The sequence below is a fragment of the Coenobita brevimanus genome, chromosome 2 (assembly GCF_032717465.1).
Source record: "Coenobita brevimanus isolate Jiangsu-jjx chromosome 2, ASM3271746v2, whole genome shotgun sequence".
Lineage (NCBI taxonomy): Eukaryota > Metazoa > Arthropoda > Malacostraca > Decapoda > Coenobitidae > Coenobita > Coenobita brevimanus.
In genome coordinates, this window is record NC_136955.1 from 8,875,252 (window position 1) to 8,894,291 (window position 19,040).

The window sequence follows — 19,040 nt, forward strand, 5'->3', positions numbered from 1 at the left end:
TGATGAGAACCGCTTCAAAGGTAGTTCATCAAAATCTCAGGAATCAATTCTTACCTAGTCCTGCCTTCTAAATCGATAGGCTTCGTACTTACCATACCGTGTGTACAAAGCTGCACAAGCAAAATGTGTCCAGACAGATGAGGTATTGCGTTACAAGCGCCTAACGTGTAGCTGCGTTCCCAAAAGCATGCCACCAAAGCCATTCGATAAAATATTTAAAGTTGTGTTCATTTACACCCTCTCATGGCTGGAATAGCTGTAGTATCTGTTCCAGCTAAACCCAGACATTTTATTCAACTAAGAGTCATTCAGAAGAGACTATGAGCGTTAATGTAACATAAGTGGAATTTATGGCGAGAATGCGGTGCTAGAAAGCCATCCAAGCTGACTAAAATGCAGCCTCAGAGACAAGACAAAAGACGAAACACAAGCAACAAGAGCCAGGAATCCAGACTCCTTCCAAGACATTCCTAACTTGGGCTATTATTTACCTTGAGACACTTCTGGTGGCAGCCCGTGATGACTCTGAGGTGTGTGTGTGTGTGTGTGTGTGTGTGTGTGTGTGTGTGTGTTTTGTGTGTGTGTTTTGTGTGTGTGTGTGTGTGTGTGTGTGTGTGTGTGTGTGTGTGTGTGTGTGTGTGTGTGTGTGTGTGTGTGTGTGTGAGAGAGAGAGAGGGGGGGAGGGAGTTACGAGAACATGCAGTATCCGAAAAAGTCTTGAGACTCATACCAAGGAAGTACCATAGACTGAGTTGTTGGGTACATACTGCTACTCTAATATTGAGAGAAAAGAATCCCGTAAGTGAGGGCTCTCCCCACCTACCTTTCCCACCAGCAGTACCGGTATGGAAAGGTTAATACTCGTAACCAGCTAAAAAAAAAAAAAAAGCAGGAAAGTTTACAGGAAAGTAGGTACCATTTGACCTTCCAAGAAATCTGGCTTAGCCAAATTTTATGCATGCAAGTTTTTAAATGTTGTATCAAAGAACTGTTAAATACCTCTGCTAATAGCCGACTCCAGGCAATGCAGACCTTTCACATGAAGAATTTGCCCAATGTATCATGATGGAAGCACTGCCATTCAAGTTTCCACCCGCTTTTCACTGTTATGTTGGTATTTAACTATACTCGTATATATACTGATGTTCAAAGTGAAAGATTTTGAAAACCTCAGTTAGATTTCTACACTCTAATGTAATGAGCCCGATACCTACAGATTTTTCTTGTATTCCATGTAATTGAAAAATTGAATAAATTTGTTAACCCACGCCTGAAGCCTTTCAAGCCTCACAATATCTTTTTTCAAGGTCAGCAGACAGGACCACACAGCATATTCCAGATGTGACTCTACAAGACAGCTGCAGAGAAGGAGGGCTGTCTGCCTACTTCTGTATTTAAAACATCTTCTCGGATAGCATAAACGCCTTTATAGTTTTTCGTCGACTTCAGTAGTGTTTAAAGAATTTAAGATCACTACTAATCAGTACACAAAGGGCCTTCTTGAAATCAGTACTGATGATTGAGCAGTTAATTTTTGGATCTGTAATTTCACGGTGTATCAGCTGGCATTTGTCCAAGCTGAACAGTATATACACTGTTCAGACCACTTCTCTATCTTAACTATGTCTAGCTTCGTGTCCTCCACAATGTTTTTCAGTTTGGCTGACGATACTCACACCTAAGTCATTTACGTAAATGTTTAATAATAAGAGACATAAATCTGAACCCTGAGACACTGCAGTTATAACTGAAGCCTGTCCAAAAATTTCCCAACTGACCACTTCCCTCGGACGCTGGTCAGCCATCCACTTTACACTCCATCAGGCTAATGCATCCCGAATTCCTAACGCACGATATTTTTCGCCAACATTCAAGGGGTATGTTTTCGAACATATTCTAAAGGTTCTTTGACCAGTTATATTCAGAATGCATGCAATGGAAAATCTAATCAAAGTCGTCAAGTACAAACGCCGTCCCCTAAGCCATTTTATAATTCAAGGGGTATATTAACCGATTCTAAACGATCTACATTCCCGTCTGCAATAGCCTACTTTCCCTGCCGTAGACGTATGCATGATTGGACAGTAATTCCCTGGACATTATTAATTGCCCTTACTCCTGATTCATTAGCGCGATTTATTGGACTCGGCAGGCAGATAAGGTGCAACCTGGTTATGTAGGCTACAATTGGTCTCAAATACGAGTATGTGTGTGGGGCAGAAACTGAAGCGTTTAAAGAATCATTTGCCGAAATTCACTTTCTCCTGGCGAGGAATAACTTCTGAAACTAGAGAGTATTTAGATGTAGAGAGACGAGAAGACCACCATCGAGGGAAAGGGGTTTATACAACTGTTTGTATATAAACTGTATTCAGGTGGATGAAGTGTCGAAGTGGGTACGGTAGCACAAGAACAAGTTCGTTACTTGTAGCCATATGTGACACCACTGCACCATCAGCAGTCGTTCATTTTAAAATCTCAGCTTCCTACGTACAATCAACTTTCAGTTTGTAACGTAATATTTTTACTGTCGTATGTTTCCTGATTTCGAAATAAATGCATTTTCTGTGTAACGACAGTAAGTGAAATGAGGGAATTGTTGATTTAACTTACCATTTTTTGATAGAATGACTTGTACAGGTCCGGATATTCCCCCTACCAAATTGTAAGATGAATTTATCCTTCATCATTCCTCCAAGAGTGTATACCCATGTAGAAAAATGAAACAGGAGACATGACGATGGACTGAGTTGGGTATTGTTGATTATTAAGAGATATTCCAGTGGAAAGTTGGAAGATGTATGGATTTTTTAAAATTTATTTGTCTCTGATGCATTTAAATCAATAAGGATTCCTTTCCCTCAATCTTATAAACAGTAATACCCAAGTCAGAAACTAGGTGTGCCATAGCTTACTACAGGGACTGCTGAAGCAGGTGTTATGGTGGATGCTGTTAAAAGCGGATAGAAGTGTAACAGGTGGTTTACCAGGGTATGATGGATAAGGCTAGATATATTGTTCAGATAACTGATGAATAGAAAAAAGAAAGATGTTGACAGGAAAGAACCCTAAAAAACATCACATGATAGCTCTGAAGGAGGAACCATAGCCATCTACAACAGCAGTATTAGGACGATCAGAAGGAAAACTAGAGCTTAAGTTCTATACCCATTACTACATTCCACACTGTACTCACAAAACGTATCTGGTGGAATGTAGTAGTGAGTATAAAACTCTGAACCTTCTCCCACCCCTAATGTTTTGTTTTTTTATTCCTGCCGTTAACAATAATTCTAGAACAAATAATAATATTGTTTTATTGTTTATGAATTATTTAATAAAATCTAGTTACCAAATACATATTACTTACTACTGGCACATAAACCCGTCTTTGGCTACTCCCTCTAGGTGCCAATCTCCACCCAGCAATTTCCCCCAGCCTTGACTAATTTTACCTCTCAGAGTTATTTTCTCAGTGAACCTATTTATCCAAATGGATCCAATTTCCTTGGACCTATTTCTCTCCTTGACCTATATTTCCCAAAGGAACAATTTTCCTAACTGGAATTTTCCCCCTTGATCCCATTTTCCCCCGTGGATCTATTTTACCCCAAGAATCTGTTTTACCCAATGGAACTATAAAGTTCACCATGGACCTAGTTTTCTAGAAGACCTATTTTCTCCATGGACCTGTATTATACCCTACACCAATGTTCTACCATAGATCTAAAACTCTTTGGTTTAGCCTTACGTGGAATGGGGCAACACGAGTCCGTGGAATTTTATATACATGAAAAGATGATCGAGTGCTATAAAATGCTTTTAAGTTGTACGAGTAACTTGCAACTGATGCTTGAATACTGCTCTACATAAGTAGCAAACATCCCCAACTGTTACGAAGCTTTTTGCTGCAAAGCACGCTCATGTACGACTTCTTGTTAAGGAGTCATGACCGATAAGAAAGAAAGGTGGAGGGAAAGAAATAAAGACGGGAGAAAGAACAAAATCGATATTTTTGCGACCCGAGTTTGCGAATCACTCTGCAAATGGATTTGCACTTAAAGAGCGAAGGTCTCTTATTCCGTACGCATAAAGTGGTGCATCACAAGTGATTTCATGCACGGGGCCCTTATGCCTTACGAACGTTACGCCATAGAAGCTTAGGCTATCCCTACATAGTAAGTGCTGCCTCGGTTACTAATAGATGAGACTGCTTAGCATCAACTCACTCCATTTATTTACTTTTAATGTTGTTCAAGCCTGGCGAGTCTGCCCCAGTAGACCCCTCCATCACAAATACGCAATGCCATTATTGGGTTGTACAGTTGTCGCTCAAAGTTCCTTTCTCCTATAAAACAGCTCCCGTCAGATGTGGCACCGTCGCAGTAGTAGCGTAAACACGTATCTATGCATGAACGATAAGTCGTACTAGAACGACAAACGTGAGTGGCGGATGTTTATGCCAGACGTGATAATAGCAAATAAATACGGGAGTAATAGACACATAACCAATGATAATAATGTTAGGATGTATTGTTTAATATGTAATACAAATAGGAATGTTAATGTAAAATCATAACAGAAATATATCATGAAGGTTATTGCAGAAACAAACTTAACACCCCAGATTTCACATTTAATACGGTTTGGTAAGGGTAGCTGATGTATGATGACTATGCCTGCAACAACCTTCAGGGTTATTTTTCGCATCATTATGCTTGTACTTACATTCCTATTGCTATTTTGTATTAATGAATACACTCTAACATTATTGTTAACTTTGGTTATATGTTCATTATTCTTATATTTATTTACTATTATGATGTCTGGCATACACACCCGCCACTCGCGTCTGTCGTCATATACGCTACTACTGCGACGGTGCCGTTACTACCGCGACGGTGCCACATCTTGTAGGGAGGTACAACATGGTGAAAGAAACTTTAGGAAGCAACTGTACCATCGGTTTTCCTCATAGATGGAGTTGTGTCTGCGTTTTAGTGTGGCTTGTGCTGTGAGGTGCATCATTACGTTAATTATGCTGTATTAACCTGTTCTGCAAGTGGGGCTTGTATCATCTGTAACTTCATCCAACTGAAATCTAGCCAATAACTCAGTACGGCTCGGTAGTGTCCTGATCTAAGCCTAGCTAGGTGTACTCCGTCAGTTCTTTTTAAGGATACCTCTGATGCGTGATGTAACAAGAGAAACTTGTAAAGTGTTTCGATCGAGGGCTAAGTTATCCTGCATGTGCAGTAACGAGCATGTAAGCGTTTCTCTACTGTTAGTGTTGGTATGTCCGGTGGTAGGATGTGGTCGAAGAAGGTCTGGTACTGTTTAAGTGGCGATTTATTTTATGGGCTCAAGACTGTTGTGTGACTTCGTCATGTAATGACAGAGGTGTTGCGTGTTAGAACAGACTGTCATGTAGGACTGTTCTCCATGTAATGATACCTGCTAGTAATTCTTCAATGAATATCCAGTTAAATGTTTTTCTGCTCTCCAGCAGTTCATTAATTCATATTAGATGGTAACCTTATCATCATTATCTAGGATACAGGAGATGAAACGCTGCCTCTGTAATCGCCCCATAAGCGATGGTGAAAAGGGAGAGGTTATTAGGGATTCTTCGGTCAAGGAATAGGCAGGCCTGCGTGGATGTGAGGATTTTGAGGCTTATAAATGATAAAGGCAAAAGAATGGAATTAGGGAACGTGTTCATGAAGGCGAGTTATGACATGAAAGTGTTATATGCGACTAAGATTGTAGAAGGCGATGAGTGTAAAGTAAGGCACAATAAAATACATATATTAAATTTCCAAATTGCTCTCCTACTGACTCAACCGTCTTTCTATGCTTCCATCTCTTGTTTTTCTCCAGCAGTCCTACAGCTGCAGCTTTCGATGGCCACAGATCTAAGTTGTCAGTAGTAGTGTTTCTTATTGGTCAGTCTATTCATCTACTCAAAGAACTTCTGAGCTGTACTAATAACTCTATCCACCAATGTACTGATGACTTCAGTCTTAACTTATCCACCAACTTTTCACAGCAACTATCAGAACCATTATTACAAGAATCAATGGCTGAGGCATCGGCATGCCTCTGATCCGTCTCTTATTTCAGACTGGGGTTTCAGTACACAACTCACGCCTCCATCATACATTAGTGCTGCTGGTGCCTCTTTGTCTAATGTTATGTCTTTGATCACGTAACATCTCTTACAAGAAAAGCTTCACAGTGGTTCGGTGTGCTGAAATATCTCTGTCGGTTATTTGACCCTTTGAATGCAGTTGATCTCCTACCCGATTCTTGTTTCCACCAAACAATTTTATTAATCTTAGGAATGACCACTAGAAATAAAGAGGTTTATCACTGCTTTATCTAACCCACCAGTTCGAAACATCTACCCTAAACTGAGTAACTTTCTCAGGAAATGAAAGAATAAAATAAAAAAGACATTTCTGGACACACTGGTTCAGTACCCTAAATTACTAACAATGTGGTGATCAACAGGAGCCTATCTGTGTTTTTCTGTGCACTCCTGCTGAGGAGAACCAACTACAATTTATGCCTTGGAGTGGAGCCTTCCCGACCTATCCTGTGTCCTGTGAGGAGGAAGTCGGTCAGCCTGGAAGGGCGCCGTCTCCCTTGTGATGGCAGCTGCTCCCTGCTCCCTAGCCGTTCCTTATCCAGAGGTCTACTTTCACCCCTTTCACATTTGCTGGAAACACTGAGAACAATCCCAGGCCCCTAACACGATACACTCACCCTGTTTGCTCCCTAACCATCTCAAACACATGAGGTACTCGTGGATCTGTTCAGGGTAAATTTACAGAGAGTGGACCCACATTACATGAACTACATTTTGGAATATCATATAACACCACAGCCCATGGGTATGTGACAAGTACAGCACCTCCACAAACACTCCTTCTACCACACCAAAAACAATTCCCCCCTTCCCCACCAATAACCATCCTGTTCACACAATCACTGCCAACACAACTCAGTCCCTGAGCACAAACACTATAACTACAAAACAGACCCACACTAGATGCATGACACCTTAAACATGCACACAACAATGCATATTACAGATAAATGTCGAAGACCTCTTCACCAAAACACAACAATCTAAAAATCTTCACAAACACAACATACACACTGTATTTCTATATGAAACAAAGCTCACACACACACAGTAAACCTCACACATCAGTCGCTGTTCACACATCCGCTCAGACAGAATTGGTGGCTGTGGAGGACTCTTTATCAAGTAAATTCATACATCAATTCGCTTCAAAGACACACCACAAACAACACAACCACTTTTCCAGAACGACATCACATTACAAGTAGAGTCAATTATTGTCAAAATTTTTCACCAACAAATTAACATTTTTAAGCTTTACATTTCCCCTGACACCTCCCACGTCATACCAGAGCTACACAACCCTCAGCTCCTCCCTTTAATACAGATACTGAACTCTATAATTGCTGGGGTCTTTAACGATAACAACACAGTCTGGTACTAACAGTGTAAAAACAACTGCCGAGACCTCAGTACTGTATCACAACAGGTTTGTTCATAGTGACACCCACAACATACATCTCGCACAAAACACACCGTTCCCCCTCATTCCCAGTCATCACTTTTACTCGTATTTGCCGCCACATTCACTCACCATCACCTGGAGGACAGAACCAAAACTCCCTTCAGAACATCTCCATACTGTTATCATCACAGGAATACAGTCCAAACCACAGCGATTACACATTACTTACACGAACTACAAAGAAAGAAACAGGACAAATTCACCTAAGAAGCAGAACAACACTTCAGCACTGTAAACGACCATTATTCACTCACCATCGCTGACAGACACACCATGAAATTTGACAATAACATACTTTTCACAGAAAAACAACATATTATACGAAACACAGAAGGTACAACACCCCAAACTTTACACCAGAGACTACTCGCCTCATATAAGCAATGCGACTCAAACACAGTCAGATCACCCCCTTTTCTCTCTCTCTCTCTCTCTCTCTCTCTCTCTCTCTCTCTCTCTCACACACACACACACACACACACACACACACACACACACACACACACCATGACAAGGCCCCAACAACTAAACAATGAGATTAACAACAAAATTGGGACAAAGAAAAAGGAAAACTGGCATACCCTCGTAACGACCTTCACCTATTCGACAGACCCCTCTTGCCTCCATAAAACACTTAAGAGAATCGCTATATCACAGACAAGTACGACCTAGAACCCCACTGCCTCTCCTTTACCTCCAGCACCACTACACAAAAGTAAGTCATCTACACCAAAACACATTGAGTCTATAAATATACTTAATATGTATAGGCAATTGTTTCCACTTGACCACAACATAACCTCTTCCACTTAAGAACAGGCATGTAACATTATCAAGAAAACAAAACTCTACAAGCACAGGGCTGGATGTCATCAGCAAACTATACCGGGAACTCATGTCATCCAAGCCCTCAAAAACATCAGCAAGTACTCATAAACATAATGGAGCATTCCCAACATTTGGAAACAGGGAACAATCATCACTGTTCTTAAATTAAATAAAAACTCAACACACCCACCTTCGAAAAGACCCATAACGCTACTCAGCACACCATCCAAGGTAAATGAATGCCTGTTTTTTAACAAAGTCACTCCTCAAGTCCCTCTTGCTCTCCTCAGCACGACTTTGGAATAGTACACGCCAAAAAACACTTACTACCCAGCCTCACACAACATGTATCTGACTGCACCAACATTACCAGACTTGCATAGAGTACAATTCTTACAGTAGTAGGCATCATTAGAGTCTTTGATGACATCCTCCAATGCAAATCACCATAATCTACAACAGAAATATGGAGAACAGTGCCAAATGTTCCCTTGCACACTTTTCATCTGGCAGACAAACTTATGTTACACACTAAGGTAAATCATCACGAACACGAAACTTCCCTAATGGAGTTCCACAGGGCTCAGTTTTTTACCTACATTTTTCACCCCATACAAGCGTGCAACTTCTCAATCCCAACCGCCCATAGATATTACCTCTGTGCATCAGACTTTACCATAACAGCGACACAACATTGCAGACACAGTCTGTGCCCTGCAAGAAGACTCCCTCAACACATATCAGGCATGGTTCAAGCACAACAGGCTGGCGATCGCTAGTCAAATCGTCTACAAAACTTATCACCAGGAACAATCATGAGCACAGGTACACCCTTAATAGCATATTTAACAATATACCAGTGCCACACACCCTCTCTTCTAAGACCCTTGGAGTAGCATATGAGGTTGGACTCACCTCCATGGATCACATATATGACAAAAAGTGACGGTGCATACCCTATTTCAATGCACCGACGACAATTACAGGGTCTTTGGGCAACAAAAAGAAACAATCTCCATACTCAAGAAATAGTACATCAGATTTATAATGTTGTATGCCTCCCTGACATGGGCCCCCATTTTATTTATCATTCACTACAACTTTTGGCGACCTTATAGAAGAACACTATTTGCAACATCACTTGCTCACCAATACCATCCCCACAGCTCGCTTACGCTTTGAAAACAAAGTCCTCCCTCTTAGAGAATATCTTAGCATGGGAGGCAGACAGCTCTATGCGACAGCCTGCTCTTGCACACAACATTTTTGCCATTGAATGACAATGCTACACAACAAAACTATGCACATAACGCAATCACCAAGCATCTATTAGCAGACCCTCTTCAGCAACATTTCACTTGCAAACAATGCAACACTGGCAATAAAAAAACACCTACATACTCAGTTCGTGCACAGAACACAACACCACCTCAATCTGAATACTATAATGTAAGTCCCCACTCCTGACATCAAAACATCAGAGGTATACTTAAATATTACTAATCAACCTCAACTAGCTAGACTTACATCAGGACATAACCCAAAGCACCTCAGTCACCAGCTTGAATGAGAGTTGGTTAGAATCACATATGACATGTGCCCCATTTGTATAGTATGCCCACTCAACATTAGCCACATTATGGAGCACTGCATAACACAAAACACAGTCAAACGCAGACACAACATTAATGGTGCAAGGAAGTTATGGGACAACTCCATGGGGGCAGTTACTTACCTACAGTCGACGTGTCTTATTTTCCCTTGCATGGAGTGCTTGCTACATACAGTACTTGTAAAGAAGATGGAGTTAAAGCCTTTTTGTGTCATCAGTTCTCCTCCTCTCACTGACCTTATACCTCTACTTCCTCACCACAGTGTTGCATCTCTCCCTCTTTTCTGTCACCATTTTGGTTACCGTTCTTCTGAATTATCTTCTTGCTCTCCCCCATTACGACGGGTATGCAGCACCCATCTAGCTACAGTGTCTCACCCTTTCCTATCAAACTCAAGAAGAGAAAAATCAGTCATCAGTCTTTGACATAATATGCAACTGACTAACTCTAGATCTTCAGCCTGTCTTTCTTACTGCCTGTGACCTTCGAGTTATTAAAGGCTATGAGTTCAAACAATTCGAAATGAAGTAACCTTGAATTTGGATTTCACATTGTTGATCGTGCTGCTGAAAAGATATTTTTTCGTAATCTTTTCGTAAACCAAGTAAACCTCCTTGACTCATTTTTCTACCTTACTTACCCCCTGCCTTACCTCCATGACTCACATACTCCCCTGCCTTACCTTGCTCCCTGACTCATTTACCTCCCTCACCTTCCTCCTCATCCGTGTCTCACCCTCACAGGACAGAGCCGCTAATGGGTAAAACTTGGCCCGTTGGAGCCTCGTATACCAAACAAAGGGTGAAAGTTCCTCCCTCCCTTCCTGCTTCCCTCTCTCCCTCCTTGTTTCCCTCCCACGCCTCCTCCTTGTTTTCCTACTGCCTTCTTTTTCCCTCTCCCTACCTACTTTCTCTCTCCTCCCTCCCTCCTTCCCTGCTTTCATCCTCTCTTTCCTACTTACCCTCCGTTCCTTCCTCACAGTGCTGTTTCCTTCCTTCTTTCCTCCCTCCTAGTTTGCTTCTCTCCCCCCTCCCATTCTACATCCTTCCTCCCTCCCTCCCTTCTGGCTTCCCTCCCCCCGCTTCCCTCTTGGCTTCCCCTCTTGATGCCATTCCTCACGGTTTCCTTCTCTCCCTCTGTCCATCTCTGCTTGCATTCCTTAATCCCTCCCTACCTTCCCTTATGCTCTCTCTCTCTCTCTCTCTCTCTCTCTCTCTCTCTCTCTCTCTCAACCTTGTTTCTCTCTTTCGCTCTCTACCTCTTACTCTCCCAGCTTGCCCGCTTCTCTCACCACTTCCTTACCTCCTTCCTTTTCTTCCTGCATACTTTCTTTCTCTCCTTCGTCTTTCCTCCCGTCCCTACCTTCTCCATGCTTGCTTCCTCTTCTCCTTTCCTCCCTCCAAATATCCCACTTAGCCTCCTTTCCTCTTTTCCTTCTTTCTTCTCCCTCTTCTTCCCTCCATTATTTTCCCTTACTCCTTCCACTTTCACCTACCAATCCGTCACTTCCTTCTTCTTCTGTGTCTTCTTCATTCTGTAATCTTCCTAATCTCTACCTGCCTTAGTCTTAGTCTATCCCTGTTTTATCTCCATTCCTTCCCTGTCCCTCCTTTCCTTTCCTGCCTCCATCGCACCCTTGCTACTAATCCTTCCTCTTCACCCTCTCCATTCTCTCGCTGCCTCTCCTTTTCCTCCTCCTCTCCTTCTCATCCCCCTCATCCTCCCCTTTATCTTCCTTTTTCCTCCTCCCTTCCTTTTCTTATTTCCTCCCCCCCCCCCTCCCGCCCTCCTCTTGCATCTCTCCTCATTTTTCCTTTCATCTTTCTCTCTTTCTCTCTACCTCTTCCTCCTTTCTTATTTCTCTCTGTATTTCCTTTATTCACTACATGTCTCTTCATTCCCTCCCTTCTTCCTTGTTCTCCTTTCTTTCCTTCCTTACTTTTTTCTCACAGTCTTTTCCCGTCTTTTGTCCCTTCTAATTTCTACTGGCTTCTCTCTAGGCCCTTACTAATCTCTGTCTGTCTGTCTGTCTCCCAATACCTTGTCTTCTTCCTAACTCCCTCTTACTTCACTTCTCCTTACGAGAATCCCTACGGATCCACCTCCGGCGGGTAATAGCATTTCTGGGCAGGATTTTGTACCAGCGCGAAACGGAGCGAGGGCACTGTAAACGCGAAACATCATCCCAGTATCTACCTACAACAAATTTCAGATCCATGTATAGGTAGAAGAGGAACCCCCGAGAAGTTCGGTTAGTAGGGGACACCATCATCCGAGGCCAGTTGACGATTCTGCGGCAAGGAACCTCCTAACAGAAGACTTTTCTGTATTCCCGGTACAGGTGTTAATGATGTCAATGCGGCCCTCGATGTGGTAACTAGCGGTTCCTCCAATAACCCACTAGTCATACATACAGGATGAACGACGTGGTCCGAACCACGATTCTGGATGATGATCCAGCGATACAAGGCCAAGACTAAAATTATTATCATTTCAGGGGTAATGCCTAGGATTGCAGCTGGCAGTACATTCAACAGTAAGGCCTTCAGTCTTAATAACTGTTTAAAGTCTCTTTGTCAGCAGGAAGGTATTGACTTTTTCAGCGCATGGAACGCTTTTACCAACAGCCGGGTTTGTTTCCAAAAGATGGTCTGCATTTGAATGTAGTTGGCTCTGGCGATTAGGCCATATCCTGGATGAAGCCATACAGTCTACTGGAGAAAAAACGGACAGCGCTCAGGACAGACAGACATGCTGACATACTGTAAACTGTAACCAGGGAACAGCCAATGTCCCCAGACTACCCTCATAGGAATAAGGAAAATGTTAAAGTTTTTCTTGTAGATGCGTGCAGATTGAGAAATAAGTTTCCAGATTTAGAGACCCAGGTATTTGTTGATGAGTACGATATTGTTGCTATTACTGAATCTTGGATAAATACTCATGAAAGAGATTTTATAGCAGAATATAACATTCCTGGTTACAGTATTTTCAGCAATGAGAGGAATGGAGGAATAGGAGACAGTGTATTGCTATATACTGTATTACAAGTAACCTTCATCCACTTGAAATCCCTAAACCATCCAATGACAGTATTGATATAACTTATGTTCAGCTCAGAAATGAATCACGCAGAAAAATGACATTTGGATTAATTTATCATCCATCAGCCCAGTCCTACAAAATTGACAATCAGATATACGAACAAATGGCGGAAATCTGTTACACCCAGAATACTGTAATTGTTGGAGATTTCAATTTACTGGTAACAAGATGGACTGGACCCTTATCTTCACACAAGGTTAGACTTGTATACTAACGTACTTGAAAGCTCATTATATCAGTATGTAGAGCAAGCCACACATGGAGAAAATATCCTAGATCTTATGCTGGCAATGTCAGAAAACTTAGTTCAGAATGCTCAAGTAGGAGAAGAATTTAGTACTAGTGATCATCACATAGTCACATTCCACCTCATTTTCTGTAACACCGACCAAAATTTTGTTATGACAAAATCCCTGACTAAAAGAAGGACTATTTTCACAAATTAAACCTAACTTTACAAAGCGATGAATGGGAACCGATTATTGAAAGTACAAATATATACACAACATAGACAGAGTTCAAAGAACTCATTAATAAGGCTGTTAAAGAAGGAGTACTGATGCATAATAGAAGACCAGTGAAAAGTACTAAGCCAAAATGTTGGAAAAGCAATATTAAGAGAAGTCTTTCAGCAAAGAAACTTGCTTATCAGAAATACAAAGCTACTAATAATGAGGAGGATAAAGATATTTACCATAACTTACATCAACATGCTAAAGTGTTAGTAAAGCAAAGTAAGAAGAACCTTGAAATGTATATTGCATCAGTAAATCAAACCCCAAAGAATTTTTCAGTTACAGGTATATTTAACACCAACAATAGGACCACTAGTATCAGCAGATGGTGAACGTACAAATAATGAAACCGAGATGGCTAAAATTCTTAGTACTTTCTTTACATCAGTATTTACGGTAAAAAGTTCATGCTTGATCCAAACATTGTCCTCCACATGTGTAGATGAAGACAACACACTCAAAGAAATTATCACTAGTGAGAGAGGTGTGCTCCATGTGCTAAAAAACTAAGGATAGATAAAACACCAGGCCCAGATAGAGTATCTCCAATAGTCTTAAAGGAGGCAAAAGATGAAATAGCAAAACTCTTAGCACATACATTCAGTATCTCTCTCAGAAGTGGCACTGTACCAAGCGGTTAGAAATTAGCAAATGTAACTCCGATATTCAAAAAGAGAGAAAAATCTCAACCCAGCAAATACCGACCAATGAGACTGATATCAGTTGTTTGCAAGTTGTTGGAAACCATAATTAAAGATAAATTGGCCATGCATTTAGAATAGAAAAATTTCATCGAAGACTCTTAACACTGATTCCAAAATAGACGTTCATGTCTGACTAAAATACTTGATTTTTTCATTGATATAATCAACATGTACGACAGCATTAACTCGGTCGATGTCGTTTACCTTGATTTAAATAATGCATTTGATAAAGTTCCTCATATGCGACTTGCCGAGAACCTGAGCATCTATGGTATCCGTGGCAATGTACTAAGATGGACTGAAAGCTGGCTTACCAGGCATAAACAATGAGTTGCAATCAATGGTAATGAATCAGACCGGAAAAATGTTATAAGTGGAGTACCGCAAGGCTCAGTTTTGGGTGCTCTGTTGTTCTTGATTTGTATAGACGACATTAATGAAGGCGTGTTTTGTAAAATATGAAAATTTGCTGACGGTATGAAGATTGGTAACAGAGCAGATACCCCAGAGCAATGAATGTTGATTCAAAGGGATCTTGATGAATTGCTTAACTGGGCAGAAAAATGGCAAATGGATTTTAATACTGATAAATGCAAAGTTCTAAATATTGGGAGTAAAAATGAAAAAAAAATAATACACTGAATTATTTTCAGCTCATGAATGTAAACAATGAAAAAGATCTAGGAATAATTGTGACATATGATCTGAACGTAAACGTGCAAAGAAGCAATAAAGAAAGCTGACAAACTAGTTGGATTTTTAGTAGATCATTTCAGTTCTGATCTGAAAATATAATTCCTACCCTGTACAATTTCCTAGTGCGTTCACATCTACAGTTCTGTGTGCAGTTCTGGTCACCGTATTTCAGGAAAGATATAAAGAAATTAGAGAAAATGCAGCAACGAGTGACAAAAACGATACCCAGACTGAGGAAAAAAATCATACGGGGAGCAATTAAATGAGCCAAAGTCATTTAACCTATCAAAGCGAAGACTACAAGGGGATCTGATTCAAGTATTCAAGATTATTAAAGGAACTGAAAATATGGATGTTGACAAGTACTTTACAACTGATCATTCGAACTATATTAGAGGTAATGGGTATAAGATTATTGGAATGCATTTCCAGTCTAATGAAGCCAAGCATTTTTCTCTAACCATGTTGCTAACATTTGGAATAAACTGCCCATGGAGGTCGTTGATTGCAGTACAATGGTGACACTGAAAAATCTTTTGGATAAGTATCTCGCTTCAAATCCCCAGATAAAAACATTCATGACTGAATAATAATGTAAGCTGTTTTTCTGCATTTCAGATCGTGGTGAAACTATAGCAGGGAAATACTATGTAATTAATGATACTTATAAATTATTGACACTTGTAGTGTATAGATATAATAGGACAGAATATAGTTTATCCCTTCTCAGTCTTCCCTATGAAATTTCCATGTCAGCATTTCCATGCTGCATGGTGGTCCTTTTCACATTTTTCCTGCCAGTATCGACTGGAGGGTTTCGGGGGTGGGGGGGATCCTTCTTGCTTTACTATCCTTACCTTTAACTTGTAGAAGTAGATATCATACTGATAGTCGTCTCTGTAACAAGCATCCTTGAGAGGACCATTAGGTATATTGCTGTGTGCTTTCCTTTGTACTCATTTTGTGCTTCCTCCCTGCCCATCTTCTCCTGCAGTCTACGTTTCCTTCCTGCATCCCTTTTAACCTTCCTCTCCTCCCTCTCCTTATTTGTCTCTCCCGCTCCCTCTCCCTGCATTCCTCCCTACCTGCTGATTCCTCTTTGCTTGATCATTAGTTTCTCCCTGTTTCTATTCCTGTGCCTTTCCCTCCCTCCATCCCTCTCACTTTGTTTTCCTCCTCCTCTCCCTCCTTCCCTTCCTCACCTCTGTTCCTCCTGTCTCATTTCCATTTACCTCCCTTCTTTTTTCTCCTCCTACTCATTCCCCTCTTCCTTCAACTTTTCCTAAATATCTACCCACTCCTCTCTCTCCCTTCTTCCCTTCTACTTCGTCCCTCCCATGTTTTTTTTCTCCCTCCCTCCATCCCTCTCTCTCCCACTTCTCTCCTTCTCTTTGTGACCTAGTAAGGGATTATAGCTTATGGCCTGATTCCTTCCCACGCACCTCTCAGAACACCTCCCCTCATCTCATCTCACCTCGCACATGCCGTCACGTCGCCTCACATACCACAACACATCACCTCACCTCACCTTACCTTACCTTACCTTACCTCACCACACTTCAACGAACACATCACGTCACATAAACTCATCTCACCTTACCTTATTTCACCTCACCTCACCTCACCGAACACATCTCGTCACGTAAACTCATCTCACCCTACCTTAGCTCACCTCACCTCACCTCTCTTCACCTCACGCCTTACCTAACCTCACCTCACACATTACTTCACCTTCCCTCACCTAACCTCACCTTTCCTCATCTCACCTTTCCTCACCTCACTTCATTTTCCCTCACCCCACGCCTCACCTTTCCCCACCTCACTTCACTTTACCTCGCCCCACGCCTCACCTTTCCTCACCTCACACAATATGGCACTTTGCCTTTCCTCCCTTCCCCTCACCTCACTTCACCTCACACATCACATTACCTCACCTCACACATCACATTACCTCACCTCACACATCACATCACTTCGCGGCTCTTCGCTTCCCTTACCCCACCGTACCTCAGGTTACTCATACCTTAGTTCTTCCCACCTCACCACACCTCACCTCGATTCACTCAAGTTCATCTCATATCATCTCATCCCTTTCACCCTTCACCCCTCGTTCATCCACTCCTCATCTCACTCACACCTCAATTCCCCTCTCTTCAGCAGGAAGATATTGACGCACCGCTCCCTTCATAACCTTCTTTCTGACCGCCAGTATGGGTTCTGTCAGGTACGGTCCACTGGCGATTGCCCACATTCCTCTCAGATTCCTGGTCATCTTCTCCTGGGGACGTCGGTGACATCTTTGGTATTGTGCAAGACATCTCAAAGGCCTTCAGCCAAAGCTGGCACAGTTTTTTAAATTTACAAACTGCTTTCCTATGGATTAACACTCATTCTGTGCCTGCAATACAAGTGTCTTTTTATCGTTCTATTGTTCAAGTTTTAGGTGGCAACTGTTCTTTGTAAGCTACGAATGGCGATATTTCTCAGGGTTCTGTCCTTTCACCAACTCTCTGCATTCTATTCAAGGCCTCTAGACCATGCAAGAAACTCGCAGCCCTATCGGGCCGCAATGCATTTGCCCAACGGAAAGCGATTTCTGAGCAACTACCACCGTCACCACCACCACCACCACCAACGTTACTGCCACCACTACCTCTCAGTTTCCTCAGAATCTCTTTCGTTCGTTATCTCTTTCGTAAAAAAAAGAACATTACGCCTCATGCAAAAATAGCTTCACGGATGTTAAGTGTGTTGAACGGACTATATTCTATCTCATTTGTTAACTTTGTACTTGGGTCTTACTTGGCCACGCGTGGAGTACAACTCACACCTCTTCTGAACAGAATGCAATCAAAGTCTTTTCGTATCAGCAGCTTCACTCACTGACTCCCTGCAGCCTCTTCCACAGTTACAATACTGTGGCAACTATTCTTGTAGAGTCTCTCTTCCTTCATTACCTCTGGATTACAGTGGTACTGGTAACGTAGCGCTGGTGTAGCTACATAGTCTCACCTTTGTCAAAATATTTGATGTAAAAGTTAGCTAATATATTCGTACACAGTCTTTCATGCATACAACTGGTCATCTCTGGAACTGTCTTCCTCTGTTTGTCTTTTCCAGTGTTTATGTCCCCCAGTGTCCTAAGCACAATGAAGCCAGGTATCTCGAAATAATCTGATTTTTTATTTGGTTTTGTGTGTGTGTAATTCACCGTGTCGGTCAGGATCACTTGGTGGTCGTGATCGTCAGCTTTTACCCTCCCGGAATGGAGCTGAGAGCTCATATAGTCCGATCTAAGGGCAAGGCTGTGACCATCACACACACATGCGTCCTCTTGCTCAAGGGGGACAGTGAAACTTTTCGCTACCTGAGCGAGGCGCGAACTCCCGTCCACCAGTTGGCAATCGAGAACGTTACCACTGCACCAGTGTGTGTGTGTGTGTGTGTGTGTGTGTGTGTGTGTGTGTGTAAGTAGATAGCTAGATATATAAATATAGATAGATATACATCCATATATAAATAGATAGATAGATAAAGAGAGATAAATATATATATATATATATATATATATATATATATATATATATATAGAGAGAGAGAGAGAGAGAGAGAGAGAGAGAGAGAGAGAGAGAGATAGATAGATAGATAGATAGACAGATAGATAGATAGATAGATAGATATAATCTCGAGTGGCTCTTATCTATCCATATTTCACTTACTTTTCGCCACATTAACTCCTCGCACATCGCTTAACTCTCCAGTCTCCTCACTTCATTCACCTTTCACTTACCTTATTCACTGTTACCCTTGCTTACCTCTCATGTCACCTCAACAGCCCTATATTTTACCTATCTTACTTATACTTCACTGTATTCCCACTGTACCCCACCCCACGCATCCTTCTTCATCCCCCCTTGCTTGACCCCAGCTTCCGTTGTCATCTCATTCGCACTTCGTCTCACT

At 41.7% G+C, this 19,040-nt stretch overlaps 1 protein-coding gene across 1 annotated transcript in view; it reads right to left on the bottom strand.

The window, feature by feature from the left end:
- Nucleotides 1–17,374, bottom strand: part of LOC145391182 (uncharacterized) — a 194,722-nt gene extending 177,348 nt beyond the window's left edge. The window contains exon 1 of the mRNA XM_080265865.1: nucleotides 17,254–17,374. Within this exon, the coding sequence (XP_080121991.1) occupies nucleotides 17,254–17,374 (121 nt within the window). The remainder of the gene's footprint in view (nucleotides 1–17,253) is intronic.
- Nucleotides 17,375–19,040: the final 1,666 nt, after the last annotated feature.